Here is a 19,444-nt window from a genome sequence, read left to right as displayed (position 1 = left end):
CCCATGGCATGCCCCTTCTCACTGCTGTCACTAATGTAATTTGTTTAAATGTTGTTGTTGAGTGCTGTTGAGTCGTTGTTGACTCATGGCAACCCTATGGATGTGTACTTGTTTGTAGGGTTTTCGTAGCAAGATACGGAAGTATCTTGCCAGGCATTTCTTCTGTGCAGTTACTACTGCGGCTGCCCAGTTTGGGAACCGGCCATTGGGAACTCAGGACCATCCGCCTCGAAGTCCAGTGCTGATGCCACTATACCACCAGACACACACACACACACACACACACACACACACACACACACGCACACAAAACACACAACTTGTTGCATCATCCAATTTCTATTAAGCTTCAGGTGATGGACTGCTACCTTGACATTCTCCTGTAAAAATGTCTTGATACAATTTTGAATTCATTGTACACTCAATGATTGCAAACTTTCCAGGTCCTGAGGCAGCAAAGTAGCCCCAAAACATGATGCTCCTTTCACCAGGCTTCACAGTTGGGTTGAGATTTTGGTGTTGGTGTGGAGTGCCCCTTTTCATCCAAACATAGCAATGTACATTTCTGCCAAAAAGTTTCACTTTTGTCTCAGCTGTCCACAGAATATTGTCCCAGAAGCATTGTGAAACATCCAGGTGGTGTTTTGCAAACTTGAGACATACAGCAATTTTTTTTTTGTAGAACACTGATTTCCTCTGTGGTGTCCTTCCATGATCACCATTCTTGTTCAGTGTTTTTCTTATTGCGTACACACGAGCAGAGATTTTAGCAAGTTCTAGAGATTTCTGCAGGTCTTTTGCTGTTACCCTTGGGTTCTTTTTCACCTTCTTCGACATTGCACATCATGCTTTTGGAGCGACCTTTGCAGGACACCCACTCCTAGGGAGAGAATTTCCTCCATTTGTCGACAATTTCTCTTACTGTGGAGTGATGGACACTCAGGTATTTAGAAATGCTTTTGTAGCCTTTTGCAGCTTCATGCATCTCTACAGTTCTTTTTCTAAGGTCCTCTTAAAGTTGTTTTGATCAAGGCATGGTGCACATAAACAGATCTTTCTAATATATAGTATATATATTTACCTAATAGAAGAAAATTGACAATATACCTTTGCTCTATGTACACATGTGATTTATTAGAAGTTCAATATTTATGAAAACCCTTTCTGTTCCCAGCATTTCGAGCATTGTTGCAGATCCGAGCTGTGAGAAAGAAACCTGGGGCTTTATCACCAGTATCATTTAGTCCTGTTTTGGCACAAACTATGGATCATGATGATCATTCGGTAAGCCTGTTAGATTGTTGGCTTGTTATTTTATATTTGGCACTAAAATAACTTTTTAAAATACTAAGAATGCTTTTTGATATCCATTTAGTAGATGCATTTTTGGACATTACCTTTTATTATGAACCTCAGCTAAGTGAACTTGTTGAGAAAGGTAATTGAAAGAGATCTATTTGTTTCCATGCATTCCATCTCATGGGCAGAGTTTGCATGGATGTGATTTCTGCTCAATTGGGAGATCTCTCCAATGGATTATTCAAGCAGCATCCTGAGCCACTCATATTCACAGACTCAAACATTTAAGACCATGCCCTAGGCTTCTGTCACCATCCTTGGGTTGCTTCTGACCCACTGACAGTTTGGACATAGTAGAACATGTAGAATAGAATGGGTAAAAGATTAGACATTCTCCAATGCTTGAATGTATCTTCTGAATCACCAAAGTTTTTCCATCAGCTCAAACATTGGACTGCTAAAACAACTAAAACATTGAAGAAGCATAGCAGGATCCAAATCAAAACGACTTGCTGATTGGTTACATCCCATTTTAAGTATTAATTTCTTGATGGGTTACATCCCATTTTAAGTATTAATTTCTTCCTCTAATGATGGGGCTGTAGTTGTATTATGTGCCTATTACAAAGTGTATTGCAGTAGCTTGCTCAAGCTTTACCGACAGCATTTCCCATTCCCATAGCCTTTCCTTTTAATTTATTCAATTTTAGGATGTGGCCATTGCTGACAATATCAGCATTTATCACCCATCTCTGATAACCTTGTGAAAGCTGTGGTGAGCAGCTGCCTTGAATCCCAGCAGCTCTTTTGGTGAGGTATTCCATGGTGCTGTTGGGGCTGTGGTTGGGGTTTTCCAGAATTTGGATGGAAAGACCTTCACCCCCCCCCCACAAAAACTAGGAAAATATGTAGCATATTCTTAATAGATCTACTTCAGCATTCTTCAGTGTGATTATGATAAAATCCCGGAATTTTCTGCCTAACGGTAATAAATAACTAATCAATACAAAAGCAATATATATTCAAGAAGACACCATGCTACCGACTTATTGACGACAATTTTGCAATAATGCCACAAATTATCAGCTATGATTGAACAAAAAAATTATAGCCTTTAATTTAGCAACAAATTAGGTGCAAAGTAAGTTATGCTCTTCAATTTGTACATTTTTAAACCTACGAAAAACAAGTTGTAAAATAAATGCTTTGTCAAATCTGTGTACATTGAAGGTCAGTGTACTTTCAGGATCAGCAAATGCTGACTTAAACATTTAGCTTACTGCCACTGAGTGCAAGCTGTAACGACATATAATCAACTTATAGAAACAGGAATTTCCAAAGACTATTTGTTAATGTGAGCAGTGGACTGACTTGTGTTCATCTGTTCTGTTGTTGTGCTTTTCTCCCAATAAATAAATATTGTGGACTGATACAGGTTCACAATTCACTCTGACTTCTGTCACACTTCAGGAGGAGCCTTCAGCTGCCCCTAAACTCGTAATTTCCTTTACCTAAATCCCTCTATCTTTGCACTTCATTTTTACTTAAAGTTGTAATAAATTCATCTTTCAAATGTTATAATTTTTCATCCTTTAGCACAATTAGGTCTTGTATGCTTAGAGAAACGTCTTCTGAGTTGATTAACTATTCGTAAATTTCAGCACTGAATCATCTACTTAATGCATGGGTTAGCTTTATTATCTGTAAAATTTACTTCTTAGATAGCTTAAAAAAGTTTAAATACCAATATTTTGATTAAATTTAATATTTAATTTCTGCTGACTCCTTGTCAGATTGCTTGAATTAAAACTTTAGGGTCAGCCCAATTAGATAAGTTAGAATATAGCAATGTTTTTGTTTGCCCTTATGATTATGATGATGAGGACACGCAGTCCCCTTTTATTGTCATTTAGTAATGCATGCATTAAGAAATGATAAAATGTTTTTCCAGAATGATATCACGAAAACACATGACAAACTGACTTAAAAACTAAGAAAAACCGCATAATTATAACATATAGTTACAACAGTGCAAAGCAATACCGTAATTTGATAAGAACAAACCATGGCACAGTAAAAGACTCAAAGTCTCTCGAAAGTCCCATCATCTTATGCAGACAGTAAACCTCCAGCACCGCCAACTTGCCTGTGCAGCATCCTGGAATCATCCGACCACAGTCTGACTCCGAGTCCATCCGAAAAACTCCGAGCCTCCGACCCACTTCTTCGACACCGAGCACCATCTCTGCCAAGCTCTTTGATCCCGACCCTTTCTCCCTATGTTTGCCCTTTCTCCCTATGTTGTTATTTTAAAAGGTTGTTCAGAGTAACTCTTTGCTAACGTAGTTTTTCTGTATCTCTAGACATCTGACCATGTTCCCCCTGGATTTGAACCAGTTTCCCTATTGGAGGCTTTGAATGGACTACGGTCAGTTTCTCCATCTATCCCTTCTGCTCCTTTGTATGAAGAAATAAACTATTCTGGAATTGGAGATGGTTTGTCTCCATCTAGCAGACAGCTATCAACAATTGACAGGATGGTAGATAACTGCCCCCAAAAGCCCAAACTGAGCAAATCCTCGGAAAGGTAAGTGTTCAACAATCCTCATCTATTTTCTTGTTAAACCAGATACCAAGTTCTTTAAGTAACAGTGAAAATGGATTGATGTTTCATGTGTGTATACATTTTAACATTTCAACATTTGAATCTTTTGTTGGAAGTAGTTAATGCCGTGGCCAAATGGCTAATATTTTGTGAAGTAAGTTGAATTGACTAAAGGTGATGGGTAAATTGGAATGTTTTCTAAGATAATGGGGAAAATCCGTCATTCATTTGATTGTCGCCTCTCTTGGAATTTCGCCAAGAATTCAAAAGGGTGTTACGTATGCAGTACCAGGGTAAGAGATATCTCAGAGTCATGTGATGTGGAAACAGTTTTTTTTTGGTTCAGCAAGTCTGCACCAAACAGCAACCAAGCTTTTAATTTAATTATTTTTTTCTCCCATTTTCGCATCAATTCCTCAGCACCCCCCCCGCCCCCAAGATTCTACCGCACACCAGAGATAATTTACAGTGGACAATTAACCATCGCACCTTCATGGCTTTGGGAGGTGGGAGCAAGCCAGATCATCCAGAGGATGCTCTCACTCTCACTGAAAGAATGTGCCTTCTCCAGTCTCCGCACAGGTGGCACCTAGGGTCATAATTGAACCTGGGTTGCTGGAACTACGATATAGCAACTGCTTCATTCAGTGCTGTGTCATCTGCACTATAAGTTAGAAGTAATCCTTAATTTGGGCCCAAAACAACAGTGGAATAACAAAGTTTTAAAAGAACAGAATGAAGAGAAGGCAATGAAACACCTGCACACATGTTTGTGTTGTCTCTCACATTAATGCGAATAGAAAGTTGACAAAAGGAAAATTTAAAAATCATATATGCTTCTCAAGAGGGAACATATAAATAGTGGGTCTAGGCAAAGTGGTTAGACTGAGGAATCTTTAGAATTCTCCTCCCTAGAGGATTGTTGATGTTTAAATTTTGTTGAGTGTATTTAAAACAAATGTGTGGTTATGAAAATTGAAAAGGTACAGCTGAAGTTGCAGATTGACCTTGGTTTTATTGAATGATCTTTCCCTGTTTCCATGTTCATATGAAATAGAAATGGGTGAATGGAAACGGGTAAAGATTATAAATTGACTCAAGTTGAAATATTTTTACTGAAGACAGTCTAAAGGTTATAAATCTTTAAAATACCAAATTGAGAATTGCAGTTATTCTAGAAATGTTGACTGTGGTGAGAAAAGGGCAAGTAAAAACTAATTCATGACTTATGACTTTGGGTTGTATTTCTAGACAAAATGAAGTGTTTTTTCCCTGAAGGAAGCTGGTTATTTGCCTTTTTAATGAAATGTGTATTGTGAATCTAGCTGTGCCATCCAAATCTCATGGCAGCTGAATAGGTACTTTTTAAAAGAGAGGGTAAAATCTTGTTCAGGATCCATGATTGAACAAATGGTGTACTAGGGGAAAAAGTGCAACCGAGAAAAGATAATTTTCAAATTAAAAAGCAGGACCTCATATATATCTGAATCAAAATAGCTCAGTTCTGTAGTCATTTTTAGTACTTCCATATTTGTGTAAGGAAACATTGCGGAGAGATAATACAAGACTCCATACGGTAAGATCCTGACACACTATAGAAGTTTATGCACATGGATCTGTGTTGATCTAGTTAACATTTTCTATATTAACATTGTACATTTGATTGCAAAGAGGTCTAATTTTAAAATGTACCATCATTTAGCAGTCTGCGATCTCCATCTTCTCCCATACAAGAGGAAGATGAGGAAAAGCTTTCTGAAGATTCTGATGTTCTGTTACAAAAGAATGGACCACAGCTCCAGTGTGGATCAAGCTCCCAAGAGGTAAGTTTCGGAGGGAAACTGTTGGAACTGATTCACAGAAAAATCAGTTCCTTGATGTAAAACAAAAAGCTATTTAGCTGAGTAATTTTGATAATAATTTCAGGGGATTTAAAAAAAGAAAAATTGTGATTACTTTTATGAATTAATTAATTAATTAATTTGCACATTTTAACTCTCCAGTTACTTGCAGATTACAACCAGAACAAGAAGCATTTGGTGGATACACTTGTCATGTACGATATGCAAATGAATGACCATTATAAATAAACAATAACCAGAAATGTTTTTTTATTGCATCTCAGTGAATAAAAGGAGCCTGAAACAAACTTTAATGTTTTCAAGTTAAAATTATTTTGTTTTATTAAAATTCAAGGTTCTGTGGATTTTTAGAATTCTGGTGAGCAATTGATGTTTGCCATTAATTATACCATCTGTACAGCAGCTTATAGAAACTAGAGATCATTTACAGCATGGTAACATTTACAGGAACATGAAAATATATCCACATCAGGATTGTGTGTGTCTTAAAGGTGGTATTTTCTCAAGTGTCTGTTGTCTTTGTGCATTTAGGCAGCAGAAGTCGAGCATTGCTAGGCATAGACTAAAAACTCCTGTACAGTATGCTCCAGTGCATCATATAGAAGTATACAGATGTGTGATGTGATGCTGATCAAGTCAGTTGTTCACCTTCAGTGATTTTGAACTTCCTGAATAATTGTTGGTCTTGCACTCCTCTATGCAAGTGGAGAATAGTGTTTCACAATCCTGAATTGTACTTTATAAATGGGAGGAAAGCTTTGGGGAATCAGGAGGCAAGTCACTCACGAGTGTACCTCACCTTTGATTTCCTCTTGGAACCATGGTACTTTTTTTTGGGGAAAAATAACTGCAGACAGTGGCAAAAAAACAAAATGTTTGATCTGTTTGTCAGGTCAGCAGGACAGAAGAACGAAGCACATTTAACATTTCAAGTCAAAGCTTTTAACCTAAACTGGAAAAGTGAGCAATGTATGTTTCAATTTGCAGAGAAAGGGAGGGCGAGATGAACTAAAGACATTGGGTAGTAACCAAGATTATCTGGGTGACACAATACTATTGATGCCGTCTAATTGACCATAATAAATTCTTGTTGATTGGCCTGAACAGTTTGGAGAAGTATCTTGCTGAGCATATTCAGCATTCTTCGTTATTTTACATTTCTAGCAATAGCTGTATATGTGTTTCACATCTCTACCGTTGTTTTTATTCTCACTACTGTTCCCATCTATCCTAATGTATCTGTCTGCTGTAAAGAACGTAGATTCTTTGCTATCCATTACACAGTATTTGTATCCTTGGATAATCTTTGTTTTCTCTGCAACCTATAACACACTTGCTTTCTCACTTTTCCAGTTGTGATATTGCCCTAAAACGTTTATTTTGTTCCTTTCTGCATAGATGCTGCCTGACCTTCTGGATTTTTTTTTGTTGTTGCTTGTCCAGTTAAGCTTTTGGTTAATGTTAACCTCCAGGACATTGGTGAAAGTTTGTCGGGCACAAATGTTTCCTCACACTTGACAACTCAATTCCAAACATTGTCTAGGTCTTGATGCTGGTGGTCATGGACAGCTTCATTATCCGAGGTACCATAAATGGAAATTAACTGCACTTACTCCAGAGTTCTGTCCCATAGCCTAGGCCATGGATGATCTTCCAACTCAATCTTATGTTTTGTAAACTCATGCCAGAGGAGAGTTTTCTGATGATTCCCACTGATATCAATGCTGTGTTTATTGATGCAACACTGTATTGATGTTAAGGGAAATTAGGATTACTTCTCATTTATATTTCAGTTCTTTCATCTATGTTTAGATCCAGACTGTACTGAAGTCTGGAGCCAAATCAACACTGGAGAACTACAAACTAAACCTAGGTGAGCAAATTATAGGTAAGTATATGTTGAGAGAAGACTGATCAACATTAGTTAGCGAGACTGGATTCCGTTTGTGGATAGGATGTATTGGGAAAATTTTGCATTTCGTCAGGGTGATGCAGGTATAAGAAAATAGCGTGACTTAATGTTTTCTGAGATAACGTGAAGATTTGTTGTCCATTTGACAGTTACTTCTCACTTGGAATTTGACTATTTTGTCTACATTGTGGCCTAGTCCATCTTTTTGATGCAGTCAGTGAATAAATATGATAACTTCATGTCTTTCATATGTTTGATGCAGGATCTCTTACTGATTTTTTTTCCCACTTGAATTCCATGTGTTCAGTTGCTTTCAGCTTTACAACTTGAGGTTGAGTGTTAAAGCCTAACCATTACTCACACCTAAATTCAGGACCTAGTTTATCTTCATAAGGAAATTAAGTTCCCAGACTTGTGGCCTCAAGCACCTAGTGGGACAAAATGATAGGTACATGAACACGGAACTATTTACAGTTTCCCCTGTGAGTTCATACTATGCTCAATTGAACATATTGTATATCTCTGTAGCTTAATACTACTTGTTAGACTTGCTTGAGTGAAAAGTTAACAGTTGTAGGAATGACATCATTGCAATAATTCATGAATGCTGGTTACTTTGTGGAGAAGAGAGACTGTGGTATCTGAGCTTAACTGAGTCTTGATGATCTGCTGAAGTCCTGTTGAAGGACCTCGGCCCGAAACATGGACTGTTTATTCCCATCCATAGTTGCTGCCTAATCTGCTGAGCTCCTCCAGCATATTCTGTGTATGACTCTAGATTTCCAGCGTCTGCAGTACCTCTTGTGTCTATGATTTACTGAATTTAATTTGGTTCGGTATTTGTACATGTTGTATCCAAATATGTGTTTTCCGGTGTAAAAGGTGATTGTAATTTTAAAACTGCATTGTATTTATAAGTATGGAAGTGGTGTATGGTTTATGGGCTGTAACTGCAGACTCCTTGCTCAGTCACAAAGTAGTAGCAATAAATGCTTCTTCAGTTTTTGTTATTAGAAAATTTTCAAGAATCAAAGTAAATGACAAATTCCATTAAAAAATCAGAATATAGTTCATAAAGGAGTGATTAAAAAACTCTGCAGCATGCTCATTCAGATGGATGAGCATGGAAGTATAGTATACTGTTCATACTTTAACTGACTTTATGACAACCAACTTGGCACTTTGCTTCGCAGATTGAGACAACTGAAGAATCTCCGGAAATGCACACGCACAGTCCAGGTGAGATCATACAAGCACTTATTGGTACTGTACAGGAGGAGGCCAGTCAACTCACTGCCTTTGAAGGGACTAGAAAATTTGTCTCTTTTCCAGTGACACTACAAAATATAAATATTTTTCCCCACTTCCTTTTCCAGAAACACTTTCCAGATCATCAAAACTCATCGCATTTTCTTTAGAAAGCATACTATTGCAAGATCTTTTACCTTAAATCTGACTGTTCCAATGGTCAGCCTTTTTTATGAATAGAAACAGTTTTTAATTTATTGTAACCTGTCCAGTCCTTTGCTTTAAGGAGGACTTGATAAGTTTCTGTAGACTCGACCCATAACTGGTGTCTCATGTTCTTGATACCATTCCATCATATTTCTTTTGCGCATTCAAGTCTTTCATATAGTTTGTAAACTGCGGCATCCTGAATTGCCCACAATATTCAGGCTGGCTTAAAAGTGTTTTATAAAGGTTTAGTACATTTAATTGTTTTTTTTTAGTTCTGTGTCCTAATTAATAAAGTCAAAGCTCGCATATTTTATTTCAAACTTCTCACTGTGCCTTCCCATCTTCTAATATTTTTTAATATATGTATCCCAGTTGATCTTGCTGTATATTCACACCGAACAATTAATATCTGTTCACACTAAATGATAGCATCATACAGACTAATTGATATCTGTCCAAATGGTACAATTTTAAAAAAATCTATAAGAACATTATTAATAGGACAGGTTAGTGGGCCCCTTGAATCTACTCTGCCACCCAGTAAGATGTTACTGATCTTTTGCCTCAATATCTTTTCTTTGTACGAGCCCTTAAATCTCCAGAAGTCTATCTCTAATTATTATATTCAATGACTGATCCTCCCCATCCTTCTGTGGTAAAGAATTTGAATGATTTACTATCATCTTGATACAAAAAATTTCTTCTTGCCCCAGGACTGACTGGTCAGCATATTAGTTTGAAACAATGAACCTGAATTCTAGATACTCCTTGTGGGGTAAATATCAGTAGTGCTTCTCCCCTTTGAAGTATATAAAAAAAATTACAGGACTTCACTGATGTCTTCGCTCAGTCTTGTAAACTTGATTAAATTTGGCCCAATCTATTTAATCTCTTGTCCTTGGGGGGGGGGGGTGGATCCATGGAATCTTTGTGCTTTTTCTATCTTAAGTATATCTTTGCCCAGGTAGGGGGACCAGACCTGTATACTGTTTTGCAGGTAAGGTCTCACAAGTGCTCTACAGAACTACAGGAGGAGGAAGTTTTTAGTTTTGTACTGAAATGCTTTGGCAGTGAAATTCAGACTGTAATTTATCTTCCATTTTGCTTTGGGTACCTGCATTTTAATGTGTGTAATGATGCATACACAAACTTCCCAGGTCACAATGAGTAACACAGATCTTAATCTGACACCTTTAGTTTTGTACCTAAGTGGAAAACTTCATATGTTTCCAGGTTTTTCCCTCTGCCTCATCTTCACCCTTTCAATTAACTTGTCTATATTTCTTTGAAGCCTCTGTGCTTCCTCCTCGCAATTCATACTGCCACTCAACTTAATACCATCAAGTGAACTTCAATAATTCTAAGATAATTAAACTTGGTCTTTTCATCTAGATTTTCATCCTTGATATGGATCATTAACCACATTCAATCACATTGATGCATGCACCCAGTCATCCATGCACACTTTCTCAAACAGTCAAATGTACCTTTGAGTATAGTACAACAAGTTAAGTAAAAGTAAGGCCTAGAACTTGTGTCTTGGTGGAACCTGCTTTGCAGGAAAGTACTTAGCCTTGTCACTTTACTCAGTGGGAGAAAGTTTGTGTTAGACACAATACAGTTACAGCAATTTGCATTGATATACTGTTTGAAACTAGCTTAAATCACTAAGCATTGCTACATTCACATTATTAAAGATTTCTGTATAGAATTTCTTAATTTCTTTGTAATTGTGTTGAATATCGAAGTAGACACTATTGCATGGATCAAATGAGTTCATGTGAAAACCATTGACCATTGGAATTCCTGTGGTGATCCATGACAAGAATTTGAAACAACCTAGTTAACAGATCTCCACAACATAAACTATTTATTTATTTTTTATTAAATTACTTTAATTTTGTGCCAGGTTGAGAAAACAGCACCAAGGAAGTTGGAATATGCCTTTAAATGAGCAAAAATCTAGTTAAAAACCCCTTCAGTACAGTAAATTGAATCTGAGATACCACTTTATGTAACTATGAGTATTAATTTCTCAAAGCAACCAAAATTCACGAATGGCATCAAATTGTATTGAGTCAACTATGACAACTCCAGTATGCAAAAGTACTTTCCTCTGGTTTAGTGCTGCAATGTGCAAGAAATAAGTATACACAAATATGTTTAAAAGTTTTCAGATAAAGAATTTTTGCATATAAAACACTCGTGCATCCGGCTTAAAAGTTACAAAGACAATAATTAAATAAAATTCATTATTTTTGTAAAAAGAACCAAGGAAGGACAATGGAGCTTAAAAGATGAAAATACATGAGGCTTTAAAAGTGAGAGACCCAAAGTCAAAATCATTCCTGAATATTTGAAATTGGTTTTCATTGTAACTGTTTAGATCTAGGTGGTTTCAGTGTAGTTCCTATCTATTTTCTTACAGTTGACAGACCTCGCTCTGAGGAAATTATACAAGATAGCAGCAGTGAATACGGTAGCCATGCTAAAGAAGATGGTGACACTCCTCTTGCAATTTCCCTGCCTGGTACTTGCACATAATCTTTCTTATAATAACCATTTATATTGTATGTATTTGGGATTGGGGTGTTGGATAATTTAATGGAACTGAATAAAGGTGCATCTACAATTGTGTAAGCTTGTGGAAAGAAGGTAATAAAGCTTAAGTGAATGGATTTTTGGCCTTTTACCCAGGAAATAATATATGATTTATTTTAAAAGTTGTATTACAGTCAAAATAATCAAATTTCATTATATGTGGTTGAAGATATTCATAAGAAAGGTAATAAGGCTGTACAAGGCCCCCTCTATTTTGTTCCCTTGCCATTAACAGTTCCAGATGAACTATAGAATCGAGAAGTCTTAAGTACTGATTCCTAGTCCATAATGATATCACTGCAGCTACAATCAGTCTCTAGTTTAAAAAGAGGAATACCAGTCAAGACCGTTCTGTTTTTCCATTCAACCCTATGGTACGTTGTTCTGTGATAAAATACCGTATTAACACATGGCCGAGGTATAATGGGTAACATCTCTCTGCTCTCATACACCTAAAATATTCACTACTTTTGAGAAGAGTGGTTGGAAAATTGTAACTATGCAGTGTCACCTTCAAATGCAGTGGTTAGTTTGCATTCTGTGGTCGGACTTTATACTGATAAATTTGATCACATGGAGGTGGGCGGGGTAAGGGCTGCCCATTAACAACACTTAAAAAAGACAATGCCCTTGATTTAGTTAACTATTTTGTGAGTGTTTTAGATATTCAAAATATTCCAAAGCCATTACAATTTGTTGAACTTTTAAACTTTAAACTTTCAAGTCAAAACATTTTTATTTATAAATCAGAAATTAATTAAGCAAAAAAATTCTCCAGCCTGAGTGCTGGGGATCGACAAAGTCTCCATAATCTGAAAAGTCCATTGCCGTGGTCACCACCTGTCATTAATTGGGTTTTCCACATTCCCACGTTCATGAAAGTGCAGCCTTGGCCATTGAAAAGTCAGTGGAGGCCCTCTGTTGGTCAGGTCAACCATGGATGTTGCATTCTAGCTGTCCAAGCCAGGGCAGTATGATACGGAGAATAAGTTGTTGCTCAAGTAACAGAGACCCCCTCTCCATGCAGCTGATGAGACCAAAGGAATGGCAGAGACCGATACAGTCTGACGCCAGTGGCGTCGCAGGAGTTTGCCAGTCAATGTTGAACTAAACGTAGGACTGCCTTAGGGACTCCAGTGCCAGATTTTTCCTCGGGGTTTATTCCTGAAGTTTTTCCCACGAGTAGGTATAGCCGCAAGGTAGCCGCTTGAGATCAGAGTTTTCCTTCTAGATGAGCTGCCAGCCACAGCTGATGAGCCCCATTTGCCTATGGGGCAACTCAATAAGTTAGTAGAAATGCAGTGATATGAGGAAGACCAAAAGACCTTAACCCACTGAAGTCATTAATCTGTTTTGTTTAAGGACAATACCAACCACAATAAAACATTGTGTAATTATTTGAATGTCAATCTAAAGATCTGTAATGGCATATTCTTTTTCACCTAAAATGCAATCTTTCTATCTTGATTTAATGTTGCTGACCTGTCTACCAGAAGATGCTAAATCAACATAATTTTATGATCATTTAGTTCTCTGTACTGTTTCAGTCCTGAAGTTTAATAATTGTCTGAGATGGGTTTAAAGTATTACTTAAAGGAACATAATTGGATGGTTGTTGGGTCATGGGATACCCTATCAAAAATAGTGCTGGAAACTTCATCCAGAATTGCTTCTCAAAGGAGAATAGGCAATTATATAGTTTAAAATAATGTTGAAGAGTATGAAGAAAGCTGTGAGAATGTACTAAATAAATGGCACATTGAGAGTTTTCACCTTTGCAAAATTGTGGGATTCAGTGCTCTTTAAACACCCTGACAAACAAGGAAGTATTTTCTTCAGTCTACTTGCATATTTTCATATTTCTTTTGACAGGACATTTGAAATGGGTCTGGAATTGACTTATGACGGGTTGAGCAAAAGTTCTGGTCAGGGATTTAATAAATAACAGACCGGAATTCCTCATTCAGTTGTGAAATACCTTTGCTTGAGGTTGAGATGTTACAGCAACTTTAATGTAACAACTGACATTAAGTTGCCACCTTGTTCTGTGCACATCTTTATGCTGCGAGCTGAATCCATATACACACAACAGCCTTGAGGCTCAATCTGCTCATAATCTGAGGAGACACAACAGCTGGGGCTTGATTAGGTCTCCCTCTGCCTCTGTAGTCCATCCACTGATGTATGCTGGCCCTTTTTCTTGACTGCTGTCGTGGCTGAACGGTCTTTCGTTTAAGGTAAAGTTCTGCTAGCCATTGACAATTGAATTTGCAGCATCCTCTCTGACCAGGCTAACTTTGCACACTTCCTTCCCTTCTGGCCTAAGCAAACAGACCTGCTACTCTCCATTGTTCTGTGTGGTATCCGAGTGAGCTGTTGGCACAATTTAAAAATATTACTAAGTAGTGATTTTGAATTACATTCCAAATAGCAAATGCACTGCCAGTGGTGTTACATTATTTTGGGATTTCACTTTAGTAGGATCTCAGGTGGGGATATAGTTTCAATGGGATTACGGTCTCAAAAGGATTACATTTTACATCACAGTGAAAACACACTTCAAACCTCATGTCTCTTGTTGAAATAGGTTGACTGCACATTGCTGAGAAATGTAATTTGTAAACAATAAAATTGACCAGATCATTTGCAGAATTTCTACTTCTAGTCGCTTTGTAAGTTAGCTAAGTTAAAGTATTCCTCCTCATGGTTTTCATTTTGTTAGCTTTTATATGTCCAACTATTACCATTTTCAGAAGTTCCTGCTTCCTGCTCCATACTAGATTTTTAAAGCCTTGCTGATTACTGTAATGCAAATATGATTATGTGGATGATCAAAAAAACAGGAAGTCAGAAGAAATAATGTGGTTACATAAAACCAGAAGACAGGGCAGCAGAATTAGGTTATTCGGCCATCATATCTCCTCTGCCATTCTAACATGGCTGATCTATTAGCCTTCTCAAGTCCATTCTCCTGCCTTCTCCCTTTACCCTTTAAAGCTCTGACTAATCAAGAACCTATCAAAATCCGCTTTAAATATACTCAATAATTTGGCCTCCATAGCCATCTGTGGCAGTAACTTCCACAAATTCATTACCCTTTGGCTAAAGAAGTTCCTCCTCATCTCTGTTCTAAATGGACATCCCTCTATTCTGAGGCTGTGCTCTCTGGTCCTAGAATCACCCGCCACAGGAAGCATCCACTCTATTCAGAGCTTTCAGTGTTCGATAGGTTTCAATGAGATCCCTCCTCATTCTAATAAATGCCAGTGAATACAGGCCCAGAGCCATCAAGTGCTCCTCATAAATTAACCCTTTCATTCTTGGAATCATTCTATCCATGTTAGTATCTTTCTTGTAGCTGTTATCTTGTTAGGCAGCCTCATGTGTGGCACCTTGTCAAAGGCCTTATGAAAATCCAAGTGAAAAACACCTATTGACTCTCCTTTGTCTATCCTGCCTGTTATTTCCTCAAAGAATTCCAACAGATTTGTCAGACAAGATATTTCCTTATGGAAACCATGCTGACATTGGCCTATTTTTTCATGTGTCTGAGTATCCCAAAACCTCATCCTCAATTATGGACTCCAATATCTTTCCAACCACAGAACTCAGGTAAGCTGGCCTATAATTTTCTTTCTCCTACCTCCCTCCCTTCTTAAAGAGTGCAGTGATATTTGCAATTTTCCAGTCCTCCAGAACCATTTCAGAATCATTCCACAATCTCTTCAGCTACCTCTTTCAGAACCCTGAGCTGTGATTCCTCTGGTACAGGTGACTTATGTATCGTAAGACCTTTCAGCTTCCCAAGCACCTTCTCCGTAAGAATAGCAACTGCACTCACTTCTGCCTTCTGACACTCTGGAATTTCTGGCATACTGCTAGTGTCTTGCCTCCATTAATACCTCTCCAGTATCATTTTCCAGTGGTTCTATATCCACTCTTGCCTCTCTTTTACTCTATATATGTGAAAAACTTTTGTGTTCTTCTTTTATATTATTGGTTAGTTTACCATCATATTTCATTTTCTCTCCTTATGGCTTTTCTAGTTCCCTTCTGTTAGTTTTTAAAAGGTTACCAATCCTCTAACTTCCCACTAATGTTTGTTCTAAGGATTTGATTTTGTTTTATATCAACAGTGCTACTCCACATCCTGTCCTACCTGCCTGTTATTTTGATAATATGTGTATCCTTGAATGTTGAGCTCCCAAGTATGATCTTCTTTCAGCCGTGTCTCAGTGATGTCCACATCATATTGGCCAATCTCCTACTACACTGCAGGATCAGCTACCATATTCCATATACTGCGTGCATTTAAATATAAAACCTACCGTCCTATTCATCACCCTTTTCGATTTTGCCCCCATGTTCCACTTCAACTCATCTCACTGACTACAATTTTGCCCTATCATCTGCCTGTCTTTCCTCCCAGTCTCATTACAAACTGCATCTACTTGTATACCAACTGTTGATCTTCAGCTCTATCATTCCAGTTCCCCCTCCCAAATTAGTTGAAACCCAGATCTAGCAAATCTGGCTGATGTTTATATATATATATAATATAAATAAAATACACAATTATCTGCCTACCAACCATTGAAGAAAAAGCTGCAGGCATTTCCTTAAATGAAAGCAACACTGATGTCGGGCATGCACAAGTAAATGTAGATAGCAGCCCCAAACTAGTTCGCTTTTTAAAATATTTGAAATTGTTATCTCTGATAATAGGTTTTCCAGGGTGCAAGATTGCTATAAATTTCAAACTGTATTTCAATCTCAGTTTGTGGTGAGCTTATTCATTTATTTGTTATGTGGCATTTTATACAAGCCCTTTTGAAAATTTAGATAAATGATTGCTATTGTCTTGCTTGTCTTTTTAAAAAGTTCCTCCATCTACTTCCATCTTGGTTGTGTAGTTTACCACATGGATGTAAGGCTCAGATTTGTTTTTAATGAGCTAAAAATGGCAATTAAAAGAAAAATTAAAGACAACACAGACTTCCCTCTAACTGGTTTGAAAGGTCCTTTATAGTGAAGCATATTCCCTGTGCTAATTTGAACAGTTGTTTCTCAGAACAGCCAAGTCACTGGCAAATTGACCCTTGATTTGAAGAAATAAAGATCACCTTTTTAAACATAATACAGGGGTACGTGATTATTTTGCATGAATTTTATTATTGTTATGCACTGTGAATTCTGAATGCCAGATTAGCATAGCAAATAAGACAATCTCTTAATTTTCAAGTATAATCTTTACTAATAATGTATTTAATTCAGATTTCTTAGTACCTAAAAAAAGATGTGTATCTGCATGGCTGTTAACCATTAGGTTGGAAACTAGTGATGGAAAGTCTATTCCCTTTATTAGCTGTAAACATTCAAAAACTTAAGCAGAATATGTTCTAACATGTTTTAAAAAATGACAATTTTATACTCCATTAATAAGAGGATTCATTTGTGTTCTATTTTTCTGTGTTCTTTGTAGACTTCATTACCTATCTAATATATCCTTACCTTTTCTATCTATAATTTTGCTGATTTGGGCAGCTCTGGGTCCTGATTCCTGCTCAAATGGCATAGAAGAGTAATTCTGGTATGTTAACACTCTTTACTGTTGAATCTCTTTGATTTTTGACTATGTCAACTGTTGTGTTTTCTTCATGTGCATGAAAATTGGCAAGACAAATATTCAGGAAGTTGCTCTCTTCCGCATTCTCCCCCCCCCCCCCCACCAAGTACTTAATGATCTGACAACCTCCTGCAAATTTTTAATTATTTTAGTTTCTCTGTCTCTCTTCTGCCCTTCTCAAATGCATCTCTTCAATAAATCCCACCTCCTCATCTTTTGGTTCTCTTTTCATCTCCACACCAAATCACATAGATATCCTTGCTGCGCGATGCTTTTGAAAACCATGCTGTCTTTTCATTGCCCGCATTTTTAAGTGTTGGCTTTTCCAAAATGCAGCTTTCTTCATCTGCTGTAGTCGCTCATTCCTTCAGGCAAAGCCTTTCAATACCTGTAAGCAGGATGAGGTTGCATTTTTCAAATCACTTCATGGCTTTGCTGTTCACTTGGACTACATACATTTCCTCTTTCCCTCATAGAACCATTAGCTGAAAAAGTGGCTTTAGTCCCATTCCATTGCAGTCTTCATATAACTCCTTTGGCTGATACTTGCACTTGGAAATGCAGCTGTTGTGCTGGATTATGCACCTTGGTGGTCAAACATGGTTTCCAGTCTTATGTTCAGCTACTTTTTGCCCACTTTCTTAAAAATGTGTATCAAGTTTTCCAATACTTTTCTCCACTTGACTGCTTACTTAAAAGCAATTCTTTACCACTACTTTTTCATGTTAATTGGATCCTTTTAATCTAGAATTAAACTTCAGACCTACATCGTAACCATCAATAAACGAAGTTACACCTACTTCTACAATATCACTGCGAATTCCACTACATCTTACTGACACGGAAACACTTTGCGTTTTTGACAGCTTTATCCTCTAACTTTAATTGTCTGTCCATACTTGAAGCCCTTTTTAAAATGTCATCTATTGCATTCATGACTTGCTGTACTTATTGACCCCTATGGACCCCCACTACAACCACCCTAAATGGCTGCTCCTCCTGCACTTCCTCCTCTTCCTCCCCCCCATCACCTTTTCTCCTCCCCTCCTCCCTTCCCCTTCTACTCCCCCTTCTCTACCCTCCCCTTCTCCCCTCCCCCTCCCACTCCCCCTCCCCCTCATCTTCCCCTTCCTCCTCTTCCCCACCGTCTTCCTCTTCCTGTACGGTCCTCCTCCTCTCACTCTCCCCTCCGCCCCACCTCTTCTCACTCTCCCCTCCGCCCCACCTCCTCTCACCTCCCCCTCCGCCCCACCTCCTCTCACCTCCCCCTCCGCCCCACTTCCTCTCACCTCCCCCTCCGCCCCACCTCCTCTCACCCTCCCCTCCCCCTCCTTTTTCCCTCCCCTCCCCTCCTTTTTCCCTCCCCCCTCCTTTTCCCCTCCCCCCCCTTTCCCCCTCCCCTCCTCCCCTTTTCTCCTTCCCACACACACCATTCCCATCCTCCTTAAAGGTCCCTGCAATATGTTCTATATTAAGGAGATATTCATGTTAGCACAATATTAACAGCTGCAGATATTTTAATTTTTAGCTGGTGCCTTATTCTAAGGTCTTAGAATGTCTGAAAGGTATTCTGTGTATGCTGCACTTCTTGAACTTAATTGCCATAAAGTGTGCCAGAATCGTCTTAAATGCTCTGCGAGTTGAAATTGCACTTCCATTGAATTTAAAAAGCAGATCCATTGAAGTTTGAAAAATAGTTCTTGTGAATTATTTTATCTGCATATATTGTAAAAATAAAGGAGATGGAATCAATAAGTTTCACCTTAAAAAGGCTATGCTAGACATTAACCACTTTTTAAAATTGCTCATTGAGCTTACAGCGTTCCTTCTCAAAAGTCATATTGAACTTTATTTGTGAGTCATACACTTAAGAACAGTAATAATAATTCAATGTCTGCACTGATAGCTATTCAAAATGGGAGGAATAAGAGCTCTTCATGTGGTTTTCAGTACTCCACAATTAAGGAATGCCAAGATTAGCCAAGGCTTGTTAAGAAACTCTTACTGGTCATACATAGATATCAGACAGACAAGATATGTAAACGTGATTGAACTCTGCAGGTCAGGCAGCATCTGTGGAA

The 19,444-nt window shown here is 37.9% G+C and overlaps 1 protein-coding gene across 10 annotated transcripts in view; it reads left to right on the top strand.

Annotated features, from left to right (window-relative positions):
* Positions 1–19,444, top strand: part of LOC134351908 (E3 ubiquitin-protein ligase MGRN1-like) — a 188,786-nt gene that overhangs the window by 153,293 nt on the left and 16,049 nt on the right. For 2 of the 10 annotated variants that reach the window (XM_063058806.1, XM_063058810.1), the window contains exons 11-15: positions 1,175–1,284; positions 3,663–3,886; positions 5,607–5,727; positions 8,872–8,917; positions 11,565–11,666. In XM_063058806.1, the coding sequence (XP_062914876.1) occupies positions 1,175–1,284; positions 3,663–3,886; positions 5,607–5,727; positions 8,872–8,917; positions 11,565–11,666 (603 nt within the window). Of the gene's footprint in view, positions 1–1,174; positions 1,285–3,662; positions 3,887–5,606; positions 5,728–5,907; positions 7,512–7,559; positions 7,640–8,871; positions 8,918–11,564; positions 11,667–17,281; positions 17,328–19,444 lie in introns of those variants that run through there. The other 8 variants (XM_063058807.1, XM_063058809.1, XM_063058811.1 and 5 more) reach the window with 8 other exon arrangements.

The sequence above is a fragment of the Mobula hypostoma genome, chromosome 9, assembly GCF_963921235.1.
Source record: "Mobula hypostoma chromosome 9, sMobHyp1.1, whole genome shotgun sequence".
In the NCBI taxonomy this organism is placed as follows: Eukaryota; Metazoa; Chordata; class Chondrichthyes; order Myliobatiformes; family Myliobatidae; genus Mobula; species Mobula hypostoma.
The sequence above is the reverse complement of the archived record's forward strand: the minus strand, read 5'-3'. Positions and strand labels throughout refer to the sequence as shown.